The sequence below is a fragment of the Salvelinus namaycush genome, chromosome 5 (genome assembly GCF_016432855.1).
Source record: "Salvelinus namaycush isolate Seneca chromosome 5, SaNama_1.0, whole genome shotgun sequence".
Classification (NCBI taxonomy): domain Eukaryota; kingdom Metazoa; phylum Chordata; class Actinopteri; order Salmoniformes; family Salmonidae; genus Salvelinus; species Salvelinus namaycush.
Window position 1 is genome coordinate 31,186,246 of NC_052311.1, and position 20,488 is coordinate 31,206,733.

General features: G+C 41.7%; 1 protein-coding gene across 1 annotated transcript; it reads left to right on the forward strand.

The window, feature by feature from the left end:
• Window positions 1–197: 197 nt before the first annotated feature.
• Window positions 198–16,599, forward strand: LOC120047076 (macrophage colony-stimulating factor 1 receptor 1-like). Its single transcript, XM_038992625.1, has 21 exons — window positions 198–249; window positions 4,389–4,676; window positions 4,780–5,067; window positions 5,249–5,385; window positions 5,502–5,667; window positions 5,904–6,099; window positions 9,642–9,757; window positions 9,944–10,055; window positions 10,210–10,409; window positions 10,680–10,771; window positions 10,993–11,119; window positions 11,988–12,092; window positions 12,266–12,376; window positions 12,547–12,709; window positions 12,884–12,963; window positions 13,085–13,194; window positions 13,412–13,534; window positions 13,633–13,744; window positions 13,861–13,960; window positions 15,121–15,235; window positions 15,435–16,599. Exons 1-21 carry the CDS (start codon window positions 198–200, stop codon window positions 15,600–15,602), a joined length of 2,961 nt encoding a protein of 986 aa, XP_038848553.1. The 3' UTR covers window positions 15,603–16,599.
• Window positions 16,600–20,488: the final 3,889 nt, after the last annotated feature.

A 20,488-nucleotide genomic window follows, 5' to 3' on the forward strand; every position in this document is an offset into this window, starting at 1 on the left:
GCTTATATTGCCTTGATTTCAAGGTTGCAAATCCTGAAAGTTTGATTTCCAAATATCCTCTTTAGAAAAGAAGAAGTGTATGACAGTGAGTGAGTGACAGCAGAGATCCAGCGTAATGATTCCACATTTTTCTCCTTGACCAAGACACAGTAACAACACTCAGATACTGACACACACAGATCTGGAGCAGATCCAGGATGGAGCTGTACCTGACCTTTCTGCTGGGGATCCTGCCCGTTGCAGCTCAAGGTACGACTCAACACCTGTTTTCAACTATACTGCATCGTATTGGGATTCATGTGTTGTGTTGTTGACATTGTATTCACTGCAGCTCTTCTGTCCTACATACTTTTACATATATATTACCAGACTAAAATGCAATTTATATGCAGCGGTGGAAAAAGTACCCAACTGTCATACTTCAGTAAAATAAATATAGCTTAATAGAAAATGACTCACGTAAAAGTGAAAGTCACCCAGTAAAATACTACTTGAGTAAAAGTCTAAAAGTATTTTCGTTTTAAATATACTTAATTATCAAAAGTAAATGTAATTGCTCAAATATACTTAAGTATCAAAAGTAAAAGTATAAATCATTTCAAACCAGACAGCACGATTTTCTTGTTTTATTATTTTACGGATAGCCACAGGCACACTCCAACACTCAGACATAATTTACAAACGAAGCATTTGTTATTAGTGAGTCTGCCAGATCAGAGGCAGAGATGACCAGTGATGTTCTCTTAAAAAGTGTGTGAATATGGCAATTTTTCTGTCCTGCTAAGCATTCGAAATGTAACTAGTACTTTTGGGTGTCAAGGAAAATGTATGAAGTAAAAAGTATATTATTTAGGAATGTAGTGGAGTAAAAGTAGAAGTTGTCAAAAAATATCGAGGCAAGTCAGTTAAGAACAAATTCTTATTTACAATGACAGCCTACCAGGGAACAGTGGGTTAACTGCCTTGTTCAGGGGCAAAACAATAGAGTTTTACCTTGTCAGCTCAGAGATTCGATCCGAGCAACCTTTCGGTTACTGGCCCAATGCTCTAACCACTAGGCTACCTGCTGCCCCAATACCTGATACTTAAGTATATGTAAAACCAAATACTTTCAGACTTTTACTCAAACAGTATTTTACTGGGTGACTTTCACTTTAACTTGAGTCATTTTCTATTAAGATATTTTTACTTTTACTCAAATATGACAATTGGGTACTTTTTCCACTACTAGTGTAATGTTTATGTCCAATGGCCGATGAGCACCGATACGTTTTATCTATAATTTCTCTTCATATGACAAGGATTGAAAAGGATTTGCCAGTAGACTTTTGACTTGATTCGTGATGATGACTGCTTGTCCAGCTTGCTATGTTAACATGATCAGTCCAATCAAAGCTATGGTAGATATAACATGATTTTACATAATTGTATCTGTGGCCAATGACCTTGAGTCCTCTCAGATGGGCACTTCTAATGTAAATCTATGGCAGCACTCAAGGGGCTGAATTTTCTAAATCTCCCCGTAGATTTTGCGGTGACGTGGTGTCCCCATGAGTGACAGAACACTGAGCCAATCACGGCGCAGCTAGAGAACATTACCAACCCTTACGCTCCGTATTTTCCGCTGGCTTCCCCACCATCACAGAAAGCACTGAGCTAGGCTGAAACACCTGCATTTTGGAGCTGCCTTATTCAAGAAAGCAAAAAATGTATGCGGCTTTATCAACTCAATGATTTTTTTTAAACAATGTTTGCAAACTGATATGTGACATGTTTTAATGCCAAAATAACATACATACAGGGCTAAACAGGTGGGCTCTGCCCCCACCAGCCCTGAATGATGGGTCGCCACTGGTCAGAGTAGGAAAGTGAAAGTGAAAAATGAAATTTAGCTAGCTCTCTCTCCCTCTCTCTTGCTTCTCCTTCATTTTTGAAGAAAGGTATTTGTTCAAAGCTGTTAAACTATTGTCTTTCTCTTTCTTTGAGTCAGCTACCAATCACATTTTATGCACTGCAGTGCAAGCTAGCTGTAGCTTATGCTTTCAGTACTAGATTAATTATCTGATTATTGGATTGGGTGGACAAAATGTCAGTTCATGCTGTAAGAGCTCTGATAGGTTGGAGGACGTCCTCCGGAATTTGTCATAATTACTGTGTAAGTCTATGGAAGGGGTTGAGAACCATGAGCCTCCTAGGTTTTGTATTGAACTCAATGTACCCAGAGGAGGACGGAAACTAGCTTTCCTCCGGCTACACCATGGTGCTACCCTACCGAGTGCTCTTGAGGCCACTGTAGACCTTCATTGCAAAACAGTGTGTTTTAATCAATGATTTGGTGACGTGAATATATTTAGTATAATTTTATCTGAAAATTATACCGTTTTTTATGTTTCATTATTTACATTTTTATGAGCCTACATTGGTAGGACCGTATTGTCCTGTACATCTGCTGCTGTTCTTGTTCCATTGTTCGACAGCCATTTGATAGGCAGCTAGTATACTTGGAGTCCATAGGAAGGTGGTGTGTAATGTTATCAGGAAGTCTAGACCCAATCAATACTGAATAGCCCAAAACCATGAGCACTTTGACCCTGAGGTTGAGCTGTGGACTGTGGTAAGTAAGAAAATCTGCTGAACAACAAAACTCAGTTCTGCTTTGAGATAAATCAAAAACAAGACATACTTTACATGTAAGAATGAATTGAGACAAAACCTATTGTGATTTTCAGATGTTGTTTTCTGATCCATGCTTTACCAGATACAGGATAGTGAATGCTGAAATAAATCCACAACAAGAGAGCCCAATAGAGCCCAAATTAACTTTTTACCAAATAAGGTTTTAGAGAGTTAAAGGAGGATAAGAAAAGCATGTTATTTGAAGCCATATCCTACTGTAGATTTATGTTAAAGTTCTTCAAACTCCCTTGGCCCCTGTGATTTGCTGGAGTGTCTCAAAGAAGGAATTGTTTGTCCCTGTATCAGCGCATCACCAGCAGTTAGCTTTTTCACACCCAAAGGACATATACATGGTTTTACCACCCCATACAGCTCCCTCTGTCTCACTCTGTCTCTTCTGTTTCGGAAGAAAATAAGGAATTCAAAGATTTCTTTGTTTGTTTTTGTGTTGGTGTTTGTGGGTGTAAAAGGGCCAGGGCATTACCACAGTCTAGGAGGGTGGTTCTCAAACAGCTCTTCAGGGACCCCCAGCCGTTCCATGTATTTGTATTTAACCCTTATTTAACTGTATTTAACATGTATTTGATATATTCCAGAACTAGCACACCTGACTCAACTTGTCAACTAATCATCAAGCCCTTCGGCGTGTTCCTCTGCCCAGGTGTTTCTGCCGCATGCCAGATCTTACATGCCTGGATATGTATTTTATGTATCAGCTAACCATATAATATATTATAGCAATCTGGTGCCCGACCGTACTGTCGATGACGCAACACACAACCATTAGTTGATGCATGCAACATCTGAGCAGGGGAACGCAACCCGTGACTAGGTAAATCAGCTGAACTAGTTCAGGGCTACAACTAAATTATGAAATGTCTGTGGGTCCCTGAGGGACTAGTAAATGTGTCTCCATTCACTCCCGTCCTCGGTAGCATGACATCGATATAGAGAAGAAAAGCGGAAGTGAGAGAGAGAATAGGATCTCTCCTTTAGAGCCAGACTGGACAGTTCTGTAATTTGTTTCCTGAATTTGTGGTGTCCAAGATGACTCTTAATCCTAAACACAGAGTGACCAAGAAGACATTCAAAAAAAAGAAAAGTGATTTGAGGTTTAAATCTTGTCTTGACAGAGTTGACTGAAATAAAACCAATTATATAACCATGTTTAGGATTCAGAGTTTCCTGGTCATGCACAGGGTGGCAGGTAGCAAAGTTGTTAAGAGCATTGGGCTGAAAGGTTGCTACAGTAGTTCGAATCCCTGAGTCGACTAGGTGAAAAACGTGTTTGTCCAGGGTCACTGTCAATAATGGCTGAACCCTGGCTGTGACCCCATTCTCAGTGGGAGGAGGATATGCAAAAAACACATTTCCATTTTACACCTGACACTTGTACCTGTGTGAAACAGGACAAATATAAGCACCCCCTATTTGAAGAACTCCATCCTAACCAATATGGTGCTTTCAAGAAAACTGGGTAATCTGAAAAAAACTTTGTCAAATCATGACATCAGTGATATTCTGGTCAGACGTCTATAAAGATGCCAGAGTTTCCGGTTCGGAATGCCGAGTTTGATGTCTGTTCAAAACAAATTTTCCAAGTTTAAGCTTTTTCTGAGTTCCCATTAGTCTTGAACGCACTGAAGTTGGAGATTTCCGAGTTGTTTTGAACGCGTCGATTTATGATCTCAACTCTATGTTAACCTCAGCAGAATGGCGGCGTCCTGTGATCAAGCTAAACTCAGAGGTCGTGGTTGGGCCTGAAGTAGTACTGAACCCTGGCACCCCATTGGTCTTGAGGTGTGAGGGGGATGGGCCAGTCAACTGGCTGACCCGGTTGTCCAAACACAAGAGCTTAATTTCCAAGGACAACGGGAGAGTCAGAACCTTCAGGGTGGACCGTCCCTCTGCAGAACACACTGGGACATATAAGTGTGAATATACCAGTGTGAACGTCAAGGGCCGGGACTTGTTCTCTACGGTGCACGTATATGTTAAAGGTAAGCTCAGAAGAGAAGTGAGTTACTGTTTGTTTACCATACCTGTAGAGACGGTGTGTTGGCCAGTATCCCTCATTCTAACACATCCCCCCTTCTCCACCAGACCCAGAAAGCCTGTTTTGGACCAGCAGCACCTCCCTGCGTGTGATGAGGAAGGAGGGGGAGGACCACCTGCTCCCCTGCCTGCTGACCGACCCAGAGGCCACAGACTTGGGGCTCCGCATGGACAACTGTACCTCCGTGCCCCCAGGGATGAACTACACAGCAGACCCCCGCAGAGGCATTCTCATCCGCAACCTCCACCCCAGCTACAATGCTGACTATGTCTGCAGCGCCAAACTCCACGGGGTGGAGAGGACTTCCAAGACTTTCAACCTCAACATCATCCAAAGTAAGTAGGTTGAGTGTTGTGGAGGGATACTTTACTTAAAGTCACATGCTTGATCAGGCCCATGTACCATATTGTCCTGTAAAATTGCTATATATTCAAATTCAGGAACAAGTATTCGAATTAGCAAAGGAGCTTGTGCTTTTCTTATACATGCTGTGTTCCTGGTTCCCTCTGTGTCCAGGGCTGCGTTTCCCACCTTATGTATTCCTGGAAAAGGATGAGTATGTTCATATCGTGGGCGAGAAGCTGAGCATCCACTGCACCACACACAACCCCAACTTCAACTATAATGTCACGTGGAATTACAGCTCCAAAAAGGCAAGCACTTTCAGAGTATCTGAAACAACCTATTTGTTCCACTGTTGGCCAAAATAAAATGCATGACAATATGTCTTGACAATGACATCATGTTATTTTCCTGTCTCTTCTTACAGAGATTTACAATAGAGCAGAAAGTCCAATCAGTTGACAGTAACCGTCTGGACATTGAAAGCATCCTGACCATCCCTGTAGTGGACCAGTCAGACACAGGCAACATTACCTGCATCGGCACCAACGAGGCTGGAGTCAACAAATCTACCACCTCCCTGATGGTTGTAGGTAAGTTACTGGATAACTCTAATACAATTCAGGCACACATGGGGATATTAGAACATATTCCAGTCACAGAACTGGATCGTTAGAATCAATGCAGACTGTATCAAAACGTTTTGCAACAGAAGCTTTTTTGGGGTGGACAAGTTTAGGAAGTCCCTCTCTGTTTCAGTGCCTTATGAAAACACTTCTGGCTGACCTTGAAGATAACCACTCCCATGTCTCTCTGTGTCTCTGTCCAGAGAAGGCCTACATCCGTCTTTCTCCCCAGCTGTCCTCCAAGCTGGCTCACCAGGGCCTGTCCATTGACGTGAACGAGGGGGAAGACCTGAAACTCAGTGTCCTGATCGAGGCATACCCTCAGATCATAGGCCAGCACTGGGACACCCCTACAGCCTCCTCCACGCAGGAACAAGCCTTTACACGCTATAACAACAGGTGGGTGGTACTCATACAACAACAAGATGAAGAGAACTGACTGAGTGAGGAGTGATCCTCCTCTAGCTGTTTTGGGAAGGCGTTTGGGGCTTTGGGACTAAAGGGCAGCAACAGAAAACTGTATTTTAAAATGTTCACGGATCAAAGGCTCACTTGATCATAATTATGCAGTGCATTCGGAAAGTATTCAGACCCTTTACTTTTTCCACATTTTGTTACGTTACAGCCTTATTCTTATATTAATTAAATATTTTTTTCCCCAATACCCGATAATGACAAAGCAAAAAACAGGTTTCTAGAAATGTTTGCAAAAAAATAATATAATAATAATAATGTACATAGTACATATTCAGACCCTTTACCTAGTACTTTGTTGAAGCACCTTTGGCAGCGATTACAGGCTCGAGTCTTCTTGGGTATGACGTTACAAGCTTGGCACACCTGTATTTGGAGAGTTTCTCCCATTTTTCTCTGCAGATCCTCTGAAACTCTGCCAGGTTAGATGAGTAGCCGCACAGCTTTTTTCAGGTCACTCCAGAGATGTTTGATCGGGTTCAAGTCCGAGAGACTTGTTCCGAAGCCACTCCTGCGTTGTCTTGGCTGTGTGCTTAGAGTCATTGTCCTGTTGCAAGGTGAACCTTCGCCCCAGTCTGAGGGCCTGAGAGCTCTGGAGCAGAATTTCATAAAAATCTCTCTGTACTTAGCTCCGTTCATCTTTCTCTCGATCCAGACTAGTCTCCCAGTCCCTGCCACTGAAAAACATCCCCAGAGCATGATGCTGCCACCACCATGCTTTACGGTAGGGATAGTGCCAGGTTTCCTCCAAACGTGACGCATGGCATTCAGGCCAAAGAGTTCAATCTTGGTTTCATCAGACCAGAGAATCTTGTTTCTCATGGTCTGAGAGTCCTCCAAGCTGGCTGTCATATGCCTTTTACTGACGAGTGGCTTCTGTCTTGCCACTTTACCATAAAGGCCTGATTGGTGGAGTGCTGCAGAGATGGTTGTCCTTCTGGAAGGTTCTCCCATCTCCACAGAGGAGCTCTGGAGCTCTGTCAGAGTGACCATTGGGTTCTTGGTCACCTCCCTGACAAAGGCCCTTCTCCCCGGATTGCTCAGTTTGGCTGGGCGGCCAGCTCTTGGAAGAGTCTTGGTGGTTCCAAATTTCTTCCATTTAAGAATGATAGAATCCACTGTGTTCTTCGGGACCTTCAATTCTGCAGAAATGCTTTGGTACCCTTCCCCAGATCTGTGCCTCGACACAATCCTTTCTCGGAGCTCTACGGACAATGCCTTCAACCTCATGGCTTGGTTTTTGCTCTTATATAGACAGGTGTTTGCCTTTCCATATTTTGTCCAATCAATTAAATTTACCACAGGTGGAGTCCAATCAAGTTGTAGAAACATATGAAGAATGATCAATGGAAACTGGATGCACCTGAGCTCAATTTCGAGTCCCATAGCAAAGGGTCTGAGTACTTATGTCAATAAGGTTTTTCTGTTTTTTATTTTTAATACATTTGCAAAAACTTTTTTTCCCTGTTTCTGCTTTGTCATTATGGGGTATTGTGTGTAAATTGATGAGTACATTTGTTATTTAATACATTGTTGAATAAGGATGTACCGTAACAAATTGTGGAAAACTTTCTGAACGTACTGAAATTCAGAATGGGGAAACTGCAGAAGATTTGAAATGAGCTGATGTTTCCATTTATTTGTTTATCTGGCACAAACTCAGAGGTCACCACCACCGGTCCGAAGAGTTCTGTACTATGAAACTAGAGTTAAGGGAAGGAAGAAGCTAAAGTTTTACCTCCGCTATGACACATAGCAGTAACTGTCTAGGGAGAACTAGCATGTATTAGTCACCAAACCACACAACAACATCTGCATTCATTCCACTTTTGTCCCAGTTAAACATTTCCAGTGATTCTACAATACACTCTTAGAAAACAGGGTTCCAAAAGGGTTTTTCAGCTCTCCCCATAGGAGAACCCTTTTTGGTTCCAGGTAGAACCCTTTTGTGTTCCATGTAGATCTCTCTGTGGAACCCAAAATTATTCTACATGGAACCAAACTAATTCTACCTGGAACCAGAAAGGGTTCTTCATAGGGGTCTCTTATGGGGACAGCCAAAGAACCCTTTTAGGTTCTAAATAGTACCTTTTTTTCAAGAGTGTACAGTCGTGGCCAAAAGTTTTGAGAATACATTTTCACAAAGTTTGCTACTTCATTGTCTTTATATATTTTTGTCAGATGTTACTATGGAATACTGAAGTATAATATCAAGCCTCTTGAGGATTGACCACAAGTTCTCAATGGGATTAAGGTCTGGGGAGTTTCCTGGCCATGGACCCAAAATATCGATGTTTGTTCCCCGAGCCACTTAGTTATCACTTTTGCCTTATGGCAAGGTGCTCCATAATGCTGGAAAAATGCATTGTTCGTCACCAAACTGTTCCTGGATGGTTGGGAGAATTTGCTCTCGGAGGATGTGTTGGTACCATTCTTTTTTCATGGCTGTGTTCTTAGGCAAAATTGTGAGTGAGCCCACTCCCTTGGCTGAGAAGCAACCCCACACATGAATGGTCTCAGGATGCTTTACTGTTGGCATGACACAGGACTGATGGTAGCGCTCACCTTGTCTTCTCCGGACAAGCTTTTTTCCGGATGCCCCAAACAAACGGAAAGGGGATTCATTTGAGAAACTGACTTTACCCCAGTCCTCAGCAGTCCAATCCCCGTACCTTGTGCAGAATATCAGTCTGTCCCTGATGTTTTTCCTAGAGAGAAGTGGCTTCTCTGCTGCCTTTCTTGACACCAGGCCATCCTCCAAAAGTCTTTGCCTCATTGTGCGTGCAGATGCACTCACACCTGCCTGCTGCCATTCCTGAGCAAGCTCTGTACTGGTGATGACCCGATCCCGCAGCTGAATCAACTTTAGGAGACGGTCCTGGCGCTTGCTGGACTTTCTTGGGCGTCCTGAAGCCTTCTTCACAACAATTGAACCGCTCTCCTTGAAGTTCTTGATGATCTGATAAATGGTTGACTTTGGTGCAATCTTACTGGCAGTGAAGCCCTTTTTGTGAAGCCCTTTTTGTGCAAAGCAATGATGATGGCACGTGTTTCCTTCCAGGTAACCATGGTTGACAGAGGAAGAACAATGATTCCAAGCACCACCCTCCTTTTGAAGCTTCCAGTCTGTTATTCGAACTCAATCAGCATGACAGAGTGATCTCCAGCCGTGTCCTCGTCAACATTCACACCTGTGTTAACGAGAGAATCACTGACATGATGTCAGCTGGTCCTTTTGTGGCAGGGCTGAAATGCAGTGGAAATGTTTTTGGTGATTCAGTTCATTTGCATGGCAAAGAGGGACTTTTCAATTAATTGCAATTCATCTGATCACTCTTCATAACATTCTGGAGTATATGCAAATTGCCATCATACGAACTGAGGCAGCAGACTTTGTGAAAATTACTATTTGTGTCATTCTCAAAACTTTTGGCCACGACTGTAGATCCGGTCTGTTTTTCACTCAGGTATTCCGCTACCCTGCTGCTCAAGAGGATGATTGCACAGGAGCAGGGCCAGTACACCTTCTATGCCAAGAGTTCCATGGCCAACGCATCCATTACATTCCAAATCCAAATGTATCGTAAGTAAAGTATGAGTACAGACATACTAATACACAGTGTCAGTTCATACAACAACCATACTCTCTGAGGAATAAAGTTTTTTTCAGCACAGCATCTATTGAACATATTTGTCTCTATTTTGAGTGTGTGTGAGATTTATTATTTGACCATGCCACTGGCTTCCTCTGCTCTCTCTTGATTGGCAGAGAGGCCGGTTGCCGTGGTGAGATGGGAGAACATCACCACCCTCACGTGCACGTCGTTCGGTTACCCTGCTCCCATAATCCTCTGGTACCAGTGCTCTGGAATCCAAACCACGTAGGTGTTAGAGAGGGCACAGTAGTATGATATTGCCATTGTAAAAGATATACTTAATAAGTGTAGTATGTATATATTCTTTAATGATAATGACGTATTAGGTATCATAACTAAATGGGGAACTCTATCCTATCTGTGTCTTCCTATGGAACAGGTGCAATGAGAACGCAACAGGTCTCCAGATGCCTGCTCCTCTCTTGGCCCAAACAGTCGAGGTCGAGAGGGAGGAGTATGGAGCAGTCGAGGTCCAGAGCGTCCTGACAGTGGAACCGTCCGGCCATAGGATGACCGTGGAGTGTGTCGCCTTCAACCTGGTCGGAGTCGGTAAAGACACCTTCGCCATGGAAGTTTCCAGTAAGAGCCAGAGCACGGTCATCCATGGTTATCCTCAGGCTTACTGTCTTATCCTTAGTTCATACTCCTTTTTCCTGTGTCATCATAGTCAAGTACATGAACGGTACATGAACTGTCTGTTATTTTGTTTATTCAGATTCACAATAGCCGTTACTTTAGCTGCAGCTACTCTTCCTTGGTTCCACATAAACCCATAACAAAGCCATCACACACAGAAGGTTCTAAGTGTGTCATCACCAGACACCCTGACTCTTCTCTCTGATTGGATAGATATAATGTTCACCTCCACTCTGTTGGGAGCAGCTGGTGTTCTGGCCTTTCTCCTCCTGCTACTCATGGTCCTGCTCTACAAGTACAAACAGGTAGGACACAAAACACCCTCTGCAATATAGAACATATACTAATAGACCAGTATGCGATCTCATCTAAAATAAAATAAACTAGGTAAGAAACTGATATATTCATGAATAGAGTATTAAAAATATATGTCGTTTGAAATCATTGTTACCTTTAGTCAAAGAAACCATGGAGAACCCTTAGTTATTCAAATGGTTGACTAAGGACCATTTCCTTCCCTCTGAAGAAACCGAGATATGAGATCCGGTGGAAGATCATCCAGGCCAGTGAAGGAAACAACTACACCTTTATCGACCCAACTCAGATGCCGTACAATGAGAAGTGGGAGTTTCCCAGGGACAAGCTCAAGCTAGGTGTGTGGCCTTTTCTTAGAAAGATTTTTCTGACATGTATTTGACCACTTGTTTTTTGGCACAAACTATCTCCATATACTGTATACAGTGCTTCCATACATTTTTTTGAACTTGAAAAGGGAGTCTTGTGAGGTACGTGTTTGTGAGAGACTTACCTTTCCACAGAGGGATCATATTAGTGTGTAGCCCAAACTTTTCGGACAATACAGACAGAAGTTGGCAGATCGGCTGTACCGACTACAGAAGAGTCCCAAGAAGCTTGTCGGGGTAGTAGAGCAAAACTACGACTCCCACAAGGGGGTTAAAGTTAATTTCCTGAAATTCTGCACGTTTTTCCATGTGGCGTAGTTTTAAAGCAAGTTGGCTGCAATTCTAAACATTTTGCCATGGAGCGGAGAGACGTTTTTGAAATTGTACAAATCATTTCATGAAATTCTGCTCATGTGGAAGCACATGTTTGCAGTTTTTAATATGATAACTGATGATCAATGAGCCCCATCCCGTTGGTAATTCGACCATGCTTACTACAAATTTAGATAGCTGGCCGCTAGACTAACTTACCACGCTAAAAAAGACATTGCTGACATGGGCTAATTGACTGCTGATGCACAACCAAATTTCGACATCGCACCTTGTGTATTCTATTATTCTAACTGTCAACAGTAATTTGAGACCTCGCCTGAATTATTATTTACATTTTTTGTGAATTTGCCAGTTGCCCATCCCTGGGTTAGATATTCCATACTGTATGGTGAATGAGTAGAATCTCAATTACATGTACAACTGTAAAGTGTATTTATTTACAGAAAGAATGGGTATTGACATACAGACAGACTAGAAAGTGATGTGTTGGATGTGTGACCTGCAGGAAAGATCCTAGGAGCCGGGGCCTTTGGGAAGGTGGTGGAGGCCACAGCCTATGGTCTAGGGGAGGACGACAACGCGATGCGAGTGGCTGTAAAGATGCTCAAAGGTCAGAATCCATTGAATAGAACAAGCTTTTTAAGGTCAGGAGTAGAATTGATCTAAGTCTGAGAAACCGTCTGTGATCACAGCGGTACGGAAGTGTCATATGATTGGGTTTCTCTTTCTCTCTGTTTATTTATCTATCTATCTGTCTGTCGATCTATCTGTCTTTTTCTGCAGCCAGGGCCCACTCGGATGAGAGAGAGGCTTTGATGTCAGAACTGAAGATTCTGAGTCACCTGGGACAGCACAAGAACATTGTCAACCTCCTGGGAGCCTGCACTCAGGCGGGTGAGACTGAACACTATAAAACACAGCTTCCTATCTGAAGAAGTGCAGAGACATTCAGAGAATTACAGTATCTGTATTTTTTTGTAAATGCATTTGAGTCAAATGTCATACTATGTGGAAGTTTGAAAGTTTTCTCCATTTATTGAAAATATAAATGTTTCTTATCTCAGGACCTGTACTGGTGATCACTGAGTACTGTAGTCATGGCGACCTTCTGCACTTCCTGCGACACAAGCAGGAGACCTTCCTGAACTTTGTCATGAACATACCAGAGGTACCAGAAGAGACCAGTGACTACAAGAACCTCTGTGAGGGGAAACAGTTCATCAGAAGGTAGGAATAATGTTGGCATGCACCAAGCTCATGAAAAAGAAGGTGTACTCTGACTCACCTTTATTCAGCATACACAGTAGCAGTCTTGTGAAGTAACTACTTTGTGTGATTTACCTCCTCCCGACCCTCACCCTGCTCTCCTCCCCTCATCCCTTTCTCCACTCCTTCTACCAGTGATAGTGGGATATCCAGTGTGTGTTCTGACAGCTACCTGGAAATGAGGCCTGGTCCCCAGCCTGTCAACTCTTCTCTGGGTAATTGATCCGTCTAACTCTCTTTTCTTTTATCTAGCACCATTCATTGTTTTGGTTCACCAGTTTATTGTTGTTTGTCTCAGTTGGACATTTCTATGAACATAAAATTCTATTCTAGCAGACTCTGTGTGGGAGGATGGTGGGCCGGACTCGTGGCCGTTGGACATGGAGGACCTGCTGAGATTCTCCTACCAGGTGGCTCAGGGCCTGGACTTCCTTGCAGCCAGGAACGTGAGTCACATCAACACAGAGTTTCACAACAAAGGTTGCGAAACAAGGCTTGCATAACTATATTTCACAGTTTGAGATTATGTTTGGTGAAAATTCAGCATACTATAGTTTAAAAAAAAGAAAAAATCACCTGATAGAAATTAGAGATGCACTTTGTGATGTTGTCGTAAGCTACTGTAACTGATTCTCTCTCTCTCTGTCTGTCTCTTTGTTTCAGTGTATTCACCGGGACGTTGCAGCCCGGAACGTTCTCCTGACAGACCGCCGTGTGGCTAAGATCTGTGACTTCGGCCTGGCACGTGACATCATGAATGACTCCAACTATGTGGTGAAGGGCAATGTGAGCAAACAACAACAACCTCAGTAACATGTTCCATGTCAATAAAAAAAACATTCACGTGTGTTCGATATACGCTTCCTCGCACCATGTGTCTATAGGCGCGTCTGCCAGTGAAGTGGATGGCTCCAGAGAGTATCTTTGACTGTCTCTACACTGTCCAGAGTGACGTCTGGTCCTATGGGATCCTGCTATGGGAGATCTTCTCTCTCGGTGAGCTGGCATAAACATAGATTTCTCAACATAATAGATTTTGATATCTCTGGTGAAATCATTCAGTTGTTCTTGTTTAGTTGTTTAATTCATGTGTCTTTGTTCAATTTCTTTAGGAAGGAGCCCCTATCCCAGTGTCCTGGTGGATACTAAATTCTACAACATGATAAAGTGTGGTTATCAGATGTCTCGACCAGACTTCGCACCTCCAGAGATGTAAGTTACAGATTCAGGGCTTTTAATGTTTAATTAAATAACCGTGTCCCCAGGCCAATTGGGCTTCATTGGGATACACATTCATGTATATTACAATATCCTTTTATACTATTCTGCAAGACTGAACAAAGACCCCCTATGTTCCAGTCATACCCCCTTTTCAGCATTTGTAATAAAAGCACATTTATTGTGCCATGAAACATTAAGCATGGCTGATACCAGATTACTTGGCTGTAGTTCTGAGCCCTACATTGAAAAAGTAACAAAGCTCTCCTCCACAATCAAACACCCCACAGAAACGAGAAATAAAGAGTGTATTTTTCAATATCTCCATACATCTGTGTGTGTCGATTCGCTGTGGTTGCCACACTACCCGGAATAACTGTATTGTGGGTCCGGAGACAGAGCGACAGAGGGGGACTGAGACTGAGTCAGGAATTATTCATCTGGGCCCCTTTGTGTGTAGGATGAGTCAGTCCTTGGTCAGGCATGGTTCTGCGTGTTAGCCACATGATCAGCAGGCTGGAGCCCGGAACAGTGCCATTTCACAGACCAGGCAAGGAGAAGACTAGAGGGACTGTAGTGGCGTTTAGGAGGGGTGCATCTCTATGCGTCACAATCAACCATGCTTATCACCCCCAAAGATTGTCCAAAAAGGGTTCTAAGTAACACAAGGCAGAAGTATTGCAACTGAAAAGTATACTGTCCAGTTAATTTGATATGGACATGGCGGGGTTCGAAAGACCACAGAGCTCTACATTGAGACAATCTTCTCCGTGATGCTTGAGGGCCTTGTAGAACGATGAGGAATGATACAAAAGATTGTATTTTTTATACGGTATCGGAACCAATATGATACTTCAAAACAAATCAAATTATATTTGTCACATGCGCTGAATACAACAGTTGTAGACTTTACCGTGACATGCTTTCTCACGAGCCCTTCCCAACGATGCAGAGTAAAAAATAACACAAGAGGAATAACATACACAAGAATCAAGCTACTGTATATACAGAGAGTAGCAGTACCAGATCAATGTGCAAGGGTATTTGAGGTAGATATTTACTTATGTAGGGTAAAGTGACTAGGCATCAGGATGGATAATAATAAGAGTAAGAATAAAGAAGAATAAAGTAATAATGTATTTATGTCCCACTAGGTATACAATCATGAAAATGTGCTGGAATCTAGCGCCAACAGAGCGACCGACCTTCAGCAAGATCAGCCAGCTGATTGAGAGATTACTGGGTGAGCAGCCAGAACGTCCAGACCAGGTAACACAGACAGGGCGATGGATGTTTACCATGGTAGATAAGCTGTCTATCTCTTATCAGAATAAAACAGCATCTACCCTATGGACAACATAAAACATATTTCATTGTCAGACTGGATTGACCAGACTTAAGTATCGTTTGAAGACAGCAATACTGTAACTCATGAATGAGTATTTGTTTTGAAACCTGTTATTTTCAGTGTTCTACTCTCCTGTCCCAGCAGCAGCAGGACATGATGGTTGAGGAGTTGGAGCTGTGTGATGATAATGATGAGCCTAAGTGTTGTGACAGCTCCTGTGACCAGCCGTGTGAGCACGAAGAGGAGGAGCAACCACTGGTGAAGACCAATAACTATCAGTTCTGCTGAAAGCATAATTCTATTTCTATGTCTGACACCTCCGACATCATCAAACTATCCACATTCTGATCTGAAATTCGTCCACTTTCTATCTTCTCCTGCTCACTGTAGAATCATTCTGGGAGCACAGAGCCAAAGAAATGGAATTGTGATATTTTGTTCAAGCAATGAAAAGCAATTTTGACGCCCTGTTTTACACTGCATACAGACAGGAAGCTGAGAGAGTCATGTCATGTGACTTGTTATATCCCATGACAAGTTTTGAAAAAACAAAGGCGAGAATGAATCTAATCACAGATAGTGCCTTAGTTGTGTAATTAAGATATATAATGCCTTATTTTACATGAATTACTCTTCTTTGTTGTATGTTTTGGAGATGATCTTTTCAATCTATGCACCAAAGATGCATCTACCCTGACAGAACTGATTGTGTTGCTCACAGCTTTTTGCAGGCTATTTGTCCTTTTAATGTACATTATATTCCTCTGTAGCCACTATGGTGAGGGTTTATCTATTATTTGTGGGAAATGGGAACGAATGCTGGTGGTGTTTGAATTGACATTTGTCAGCGGGTTCACTTTCACATTGTAGGGACTACCTTTTTTCAACATGCTATGCAGCAGCAAGACAGTAGCAAACAATGCAATTGTATAATTTCTGCGACAGTATATTTGAGCATGTTCTATATTTGTATGATGGCTTAGTTTGATGCTGGACGTAATAACATGAGATACAATCTAACTGGGGACCACATTCCATGTATTGTCCTTCAGCCTAAACATGCTGCATGAAGCATTGAAATGGATTTTGAGACGCTATTTACATCAATTACATTTATCTCTAGCCGTAGTTGTTTCGTATGATAGTCACAATATCTTCTGAGTTACTCGCCCGTGGACAGAATCACGCAGCTGACTAAATGACGCAAGATTTTAGTTGTGCGTTAACCTGTCTGGCTCCGGCGTTCCGCTAGCGGAACTCCTCCCACATTCCACTGAAAAGGCAGAGCGCGAAATTCAAAAGATATTTTTTAGAAATATTTAACTTTCACACATTAACAAGTCCAATACAGCAAATGAAGATACACATCTTGTGAATCCAGTCAACATGTCCGATTTTTAAAATGTTTTACAGCGAAAACACCACATATATTTATGTTAGCTCACCACCAAATACAAAAAAGGACAGACATTTTTCACAGCACAGGTAGCATGCACAAAGCCAACCTAACTAACCAAGAACCAACCAAACTAACCAAGAAACAACTTCATCAGATGACAGTCTTATAACATGTTATACAATAAATCTATGTTTTGTTCGAAAAATGTGCATATTTGAGGTATAAATCAGTTTTACATTGCAGCTACCATCACAGCTACCGTCAGAAATAGAACCGAAGCAGCCAGAGTAATTACAGACACCAACGTCAAATACCTAAATACTCATCATAAAACATTTCTGAAAAATCGATGGTGTACAGCAAATTAAAGACAAACATCTTGTGAATCCAGCCAATATTTCCAATTTTTTAAGTGTTTTACAGCGAAAACACAATATAGCATTATATTAGCTTACTACAATAGCCTACCACACTACCGCATTCATTCATCAAGGCACGTTAGCGATAGCAATAGGCACGTTAGCGATAGGGAATAAACCAGCAAAAGATATTAATTTTCACTAACCTTCATAAACCTTCATCAGATGACAGTCCTATAACATCAGGTTATACATACACTTATGTTTTGTTCGAAAATGTGCATATTTAGAGCTGAAATCAGTGGTTATACATTGTGCTAACGTAGCATCTTTTTCCCAGAATGTGCGGATATTTTTATGACACTCCAACTATTCTGACCAAATAACTATTCATAAACGTTACTAGAAAATACATGTTGTATAGGAAATGATAGATACACTAGTTCTTAATGCAATCGCCGTGTTAGAATTCTAAAAATAACTTCATTACGACATCCAGCTTAGGTATAGCGAGAGAGTACCCAAAATCTGGGCGCAAACGACTAGTACAACATGTTCGACAGATATATGAAATAGCATCATAAAATGGGTCCTACTTTTGATGATCTTTCATCAGAATGTTGTACAAGGGGTCCTTTGTCGGGAACAATCGTTGTTTGGATTTAGAATGTCCTCTTCTCCAGTCAATTAGCACGAAATCTAGCAAAGTGGCGCTAAGCTCTCCTTCCTGAACAAAGGCACACAACGCAACACGCCTAACGTCCCGAATAAATTTCAATAATCTAATAAAACTATATTGAAAAAACATACTTTACGATGATATTGTCACATGTATCAAATAAAATCAAAGCCGGAGATATTAGACGTCCATAACGACAGCTTATCAGAAGGCAAATCCAGGTCCCTTCACGCGCTCTCCAGAAAACAGGAAACTGGTGACACGTCATGCCGAGAGCTATTATTCGACCCCAGATCAAGTTACACACTCCATTTCTTCTCTCACTGCCTGTCGACATCTAGTGGAAGACGTATGAAGTGCATCTATACTAATAAATATCAAGGACATTAATAGGCAGGCCCTAGAACAGTGCATCGATTTCAGATTTTCCACTTCCTATCAGGAAGTTTGCTGCAAAAGGAGTTCTGTTTTACTCACAGATATAATTCAAACGGTTTTAGAAACTAGAGAGTGTTTTCTATCCAATAGTAATAATAATATGCATATTGTACGAGCAAGAATTGAGTACGAGGCCGTTTAAATTGGGCACGATTTTGAAAACAGCGCCCTCTGTCCTCAACAGGTTTTAAGCAATATTACTTCAGACTCAGCCAGTCGATGGCAACATGCGATTGTCACATCGACATATAGCCTATATGCTACAGTAGGGAATTAAAGGCAGATACAACTGTATAAGGAAATCTGTGGATCACAGTATGGACAACACAGAGGCTTTGTTTTTGACTGATTCAATCGATTCTTTATTTCTGTAACACTCAATATTTCTGATGTTCATTCATTCGTCAGTTCATCATTTTTGGGGGGTCAATTATGCTGTAAAAATGTTGATTCGTTGTATTGAATGTAGAATTCAGCTAATACTGCCTACTGTCAGAGTGAAAAGAGTGAAAAGAGTGAAAAGCCATATGTCAGCTGTAAATCAGAATTGTTGTAAGACATTTACTCGGATTGTCAGCAGCTATTCTGAATACTGAGCTGAAAGGAGAGAAAAGTATGAGCTTTTTATTAAAGGGAAATGTAAAAAAAAATTCAATTGCATTTTCATCACCTCCAGCACCACCCCAACATCAACATGTGAAAATGGCTCATTTCTATGTTTTTTTGTTGTAAAAAAGATAAAGATAAGTATTTCCAATGACATCATTGGTGTGCATAATGTGATTTTAAGCATTTCTGAGTAGGCATTGTCTTCTAATTGCTTGATGATGTCATTGGAAACACAGGCTGCCGTTACACGATGCAACTTGCACACACTTTTAGTTGCTTCTTCATTGCTTCGTCAAATAATAAGCAACTCATCTGCAACTTGGTTGCAGGCAACAGCCAATCAAAACAAACACTTTTGTCACATTATCCATTCGAAGGTTAGGAATTCTGACCCAGTTGTCATGTCAACACAGCTGTCAGTGCTGTGCAGCACCATCAGTGGTCAAGGTTGACAGAACGGAGACTAGCACAACAGGAGATGTATACAAATGATTGTACATGGTTTAGCAGTCAATAAATTATATTTCGAACAAAGAATGTCCACCGTGAACTGTGCTAGCTAGCTAGCTGTGTTGGTGTTTGCAATGTCATTTTGGCTAGCTAACAAGCTAAATTGTACATAATGCATATCTTCTATATCCTTGCTGTTACAATAACCAAATGGTTGGATAAACAACTCATTTGTGAAACCACAATGTAATGCAGCAGAAGACATGGGGAGAGTTTAGAATTCTCAAACAAGCAGCTTCAATTTGATTGGCTGTTGCATGCAATTTTAATCACGTTTGAGTAGCTTCATGTAACAGCAAAGTTGATTGAGATGTCACTTGCAACCTGCAACTGTAGCGAAAATGTTGTGAAAGTTGCTTTGTGTAACTCCAGCCTTATCTTCCACTATCCTTTTTACTACAAAATATAGAAACACACAATTTTCACATATGGTGATGTTGTGGTGGTGCTGGAGATGATGCATATGAAGTAGAAACATTTTGAAATGTCCCTTTAACTGTATGTATGATATACACTGAGTATATAAAACATTAAGAACACCTGCTCTTTCCAATGACAAACTGAACAGGTGAAAGCTATGATCCCTTATTGATGTCACTTGTTCAATCCAATTCAAATCAGTATAGATGAATGGGGAGGAAGGTTAAAGAAGGATTTTTAAGCATTGAGACAATTGAAACATGGATTGTGTATGTGTGCCATTCAGAGGGTGAATGTGCAAGACAACAATGTTAGTGCCTTTGAACGGGGTATGTTAGTAGGTGCCAGGTGCACCGGTTTGTGTCAAGAACTGCAATGCTGCCGAGTTTCATGCTCAACAGTTTCCCGTGTGTATCAAGAATGGTCCACCACCCAAAGGACATCCAGCCAACTTGACACAACTGTAGGAAGCATTGGAGTCAACATGGGCCAGCATCCCTGTGGAACGCTTTCGACACCTTGTAGAGGTGGGGATGCAACTCAGTGTTAGGAAGGTGCTCCTAATGTTTGGTATATTCAGTGTAATGTAAATGTTATTTTACTGCTTGAAGGCAAAGGACACATCCTTTGTGGGTTAACCTTTTAGTTTTTGCTAACCAAATCACAATATGGTTTCTGCAAGGACAGTAACTACTTTCACAGACAATGTGTCGAAAACTCTGAAACTTGAATAAATATATTTTTCTGGCTTTCCCTGGAA

Coding starts and splice junctions, on each gene's coding strand:
- LOC120047076 (XM_038992625.1), top strand. CDS start 198: ATGGAGCTGTACCTGACCTTTCTGCTGGGGATCCTGCCCGTTGCAGCT. Junction 5,068..5,248: donor CAACCTCAACATCATCCAAA/GTAAGTAGGTTG, acceptor CTCTGTGTCCAG/GGCTGCGTTTCCCACCTTAT. Junction 13,195..13,411: donor ACTTCCTTGCAGCCAGGAAC/GTGAGTCACATC, acceptor TCTTTGTTTCAG/TGTATTCACCGGGACGTTGC.